The sequence below is a fragment of the Mandrillus leucophaeus genome, unplaced genomic scaffold (genome assembly GCF_000951045.1).
Source record: "Mandrillus leucophaeus isolate KB7577 unplaced genomic scaffold, Mleu.le_1.0 Scaffold259, whole genome shotgun sequence".
NCBI classification, from domain to species: domain Eukaryota; kingdom Metazoa; phylum Chordata; class Mammalia; order Primates; family Cercopithecidae; genus Mandrillus; species Mandrillus leucophaeus.
Window position 1 is genome coordinate 1,417,812 of NW_012102687.1, and position 4,022 is coordinate 1,421,833.

The 4,022-nt window shown below is 32.2% G+C and overlaps 1 protein-coding gene across 3 annotated transcripts in view; it reads right to left on the reverse strand.

Annotated features, from left to right (window-relative positions):
* Window positions 1-4,022, reverse strand: part of FSTL5 (follistatin-like 5) — an 825,267-nt gene that overhangs the window by 274,576 nt on the left and 546,669 nt on the right. For all 3 annotated transcript variants that reach the window (XM_011983978.1, XM_011983977.1, XM_011983976.1), the window contains exon 7: window positions 2,892-3,058. In XM_011983978.1, coding sequence (XP_011839368.1) covers window positions 2,892-3,058 — 167 coding nt within the window. The remainder of the gene's footprint in view (window positions 1-2,891; window positions 3,059-4,022) is intronic.

The window sequence follows — 4,022 nt, forward strand, 5'->3', positions numbered from 1 at the left end:
GTAGCTGAACACTGAAAAAGCCACAGCTTTTGTCACTGTTGTCCTGGAAAATAGTGTCCTCTGTCACAGGAAGAATGGTGGGAAGAATAAATTTTGTAGAACACCTGCATTTTCCTGTTCCTATTCATGAAATGAAATCTTGTTCTTTGGTTTCCGTGTTACAGCCTTATATACATATCTGCTCCCTAACTACAAGGAGGGCTAAACAAGTGTGATTTTTGGTTTCCAACTTAGCCAGCAAAAATAGTGGGGTAAGAATTGCCAAAACATTGAAGGGCTGTTCAAAAGGTGTTGGGTAACAAGAAAACACCTCAGATATCCACTAGACAGTGCCGAAAAATGAATAAATCAATATATATATGTATGTTGTTTATTTACATAGTAAAGTCCTTATTAGCATATTTTAAGCATAAATAAGTATCAAATGAAAGACAGTTTAAGTGGTATTTTACATTTGTCACATTATATAGTTATATTGAAACATGCATCAAAATGTATTTTCATAATTTGACTTTTGAAACTATAGTACTTAAACAAAAACACCAGGAATATACTGGAAATTTGAATAAATATTCCTCTTTGAAAGATATCTTTGCACTCTGCTGTTTTAATTTTGAGAAGTTGATAGTTCTATGTACGCGATAGATTAGGAATGTTTGTTCAGCTTAACTAAATATGGCTCAAAATGAAACTGAAACTTTCTAAATATTGAAAACATTTTTAAAATTCTCAAAATGTATCTGTTCTATAAAGTTTATACAAAATAACTTTAGCCAATAAATGTATTTTGCGAGAACTTACCTAATATTTATGTATATTTTAGAGACCTAACTTATCCAGTGATCATTTTTCCAAAAATTTTGAATTTCTGAAACAGAGTGAAGTATTAGGACGGAAACAAAAGAATTTCTCAGATCCATGTACAACAATGTGTCCACTTTTGCAAGTTGGCCAGAGAACATCAATCATAGCATACACTTTCAAATTATTCTTGAAATAATTTAAAGGAGTTTATAATGACGGTTTTCAGACCACAGCACCCTCAAATACCCTGGGCCTATTAAAAACAATGTGGAAAGCTTAAGAGTATGGATGGCAGTAAAAAAAAAAGAAAAGATAAAGTGTAGAAATGACAACCCATAAAGCAAATCCACAATGATTCTGTCAAGGCCTTTTTCTCTCAAAGTATCTTAAATGTTCCTGAGAAATGTGCTCAATCTTCTTGGCATCTTAGAGAATTAAGCATTATTCTCCAGATAGTCTTTGAGAAAAGTTTCCACATATATGCAAACTCAGAAAACTCCATCAAAATAAGAAATGATAAAAATTGAAGAAGCTCTGTGTTTTTGATATATTCTAGGACATTAAACAAAAACATTAGGAAGATGTAACCAATAGGAGTTTGGGCTTCCATCTCAGGCCTGTGTTTTAGGGGTTCTTTATGAAGCAGCCAAGAATAAGAGGACAAGTGATGGCTTTTTTGAATGAGGATAAAAAACATGAAAGAGAACATAAAACTTCAAAATCACTAAAGCAAGGGATTGCCCCACCTCATTTCCACAGATACCCCATAAGCACACAATTTTTACTTTTCATCTTGTAGGATAATGTTCACTTTTTGATGCTCACTTTAAACAGAAGCATGGAAGGAACAGGTGATTGCCCTTGAGTTTGTTTCTGTTTTTGTTGCACTTTTGAAGCTATACTTTATTGAATTGAGTTTAAATTCCGAATTTCTAAAAATGAACCTGAGTAGAAAAACATGTTCTTTCATGCTAGGAAAATATATTTTTGCTTTGATTAATATTTCTCATTTCTAATACATTATGACATGTTGAAAGCAAAAAGTGTCTTTATTGTCTTTTGATTTTTCACAAGCTATAGGCTGTTTCTCAACCATAAGAGCATCAAATAGATATTATTGATAATTATAGATATTTTGGCAGTCAGACCTTTGACCTGCAAACATTATTTTCAGAGATGATTAACCAAGAGTAGTAGAGTACAAAGGCTTCTGAGCACTTTTTTTTTCTTGACCTACTCATTTATTGAGAAACTATCCAACTCTTACTCAATAATAATATAGATGATTTCATGGGAGTTGGTATAGTTCCTATTGCCTAGTGAACACATGACCCCAGATCTACCAATCAGAGAATTACATTCTTGTACTTATTGTAATTATTTCAGTGAAACGTACGTGATGCCATACAAATCTGTGATCTTTCTAGAATCTGTTTCATAAGTATTAGAACATTATTAGTAAGTAACTGTGTGAAGTATTAGTTTTTAAAATCCTTTCTTATTGAAAAGTAATATATGCACATGTCAGAAATGCAAAAAGTGAAAAAGAGTATCTATTAGAAGTAAGTCTAATTCTATCTTGATCCTATCCTTATCCTTAGAACCAACACTGTGAATTATTTCATATAAATAGTTTTAGAAATTTTCTACAAATTAACAACATATATTTTTAGGTTCTTAGAAGTATTCTGTAAGATAATAGGATATTTTAATATAAACACATATAAATATTATATTTTCATGTTAGAACATATAAATCTCCCTCACTGATTTCTAATGACTATAGATTCCTATTACATAAAAACAAACATATACTTATACATACAATCACATTTCCTGTTGATGGCATCTTAATTTTTCCTTTTACAAAATTGTGAAGGTGAACAATTTCATACATATGTACTTGAACACACATATAGGTCCAAAGGACCTATAGTAAACCTCTCAGTCAGTAGATTAGATATAGCAATGTTCCAATAATTCTCTTTTACTCTATATCCAATTTTCATTGAGCTCCCCTGACATCACAAAGTCTAGCATATATATGAAATATATACATTATAAAGCAACTCTATTTATGTACTCACATTGATGTCTTCCAAATCTAAATTATTTAGAATAATATTGTTCCTTTTCCAGATAATGGGAGGTCTCAGGGTTCCTTGAATGGCACAGCTCAGAACAGCACTTTGTCCCACAGTTGCTGCAGTGATGCTTAGTTTCTGATCTTCCGGCAGACTCAACTGGATCACTTCTGTGAAGATAAAGTGTCAGTAATGTTGATGAACATGTAGTTTTGTAAGGTTAAGTAGTATAAAGCTACTGAATACTAGTAATTAAGGCTTTTAATTTGAATAAAAGCGAAAAAAGCTTGTGATGAAATGAAAGAAGAGAAAATTGTTTCCAATAAAAGGTCAGAATGACATTTCAATTTAATTGATTGACAAGCATCCTCATGAGGCACAGAACTATTAAGCATGAAATGAATATCAGAAGTAGAGTTATAATAAGCCTGGCAGATTGCCCCCAAAAGAGAGATAAATTATTTAACTGCCAAATCGACATGTAGTGTGTCATTGGCATTGAAATAAAAATGATGCTGTTTATTCACTGATAGATTTATATTGTAGGTTAGGGGAGATCATTGCTGGCTGGCTTCAGAGAACACTAGCACAGCGGACTGGGTAAAAGGCATCTTTATGCTGGGAAACATGTTGACTCTGAAGGCATAAGATTTGTTTGGGAAGTTGAAGAAGTAAAAATCTGAAGTCCACCGACCAAACAGCAATTAAGTAGAATTCTATCAGCTGTCTTTACCAGATCGCATTGGTATTGAATAGTTATTTCATGATTCTTAAAGTTAAATATCATATTTTAACTAATGAGTATACACATTTCTGCTGATAATTTCTGCCAATGTACACATTTCTGTCTATTGCTGGACAACATTATTTGAAATCTGGATCTGGCTTCCTTTTTGGTTTTCAGATAATCCTTACCAACTAGGAGAATTATCAACTGTATCATTGTCAATTTTCATGAGAGATGACTAGAATAATGTCTATGAATTCTGCATCCATGTAAAAACGGCCCTTTTGTTTCCTGTTGACATTCACAGACACGAAGTTTTCTACATTATGATTTGAGTCTTGTAAGTTTGACTTTTCTCACAGTCTTGACCACGTTAGAAATACCACAATTTCTGACTTAAATGTCGA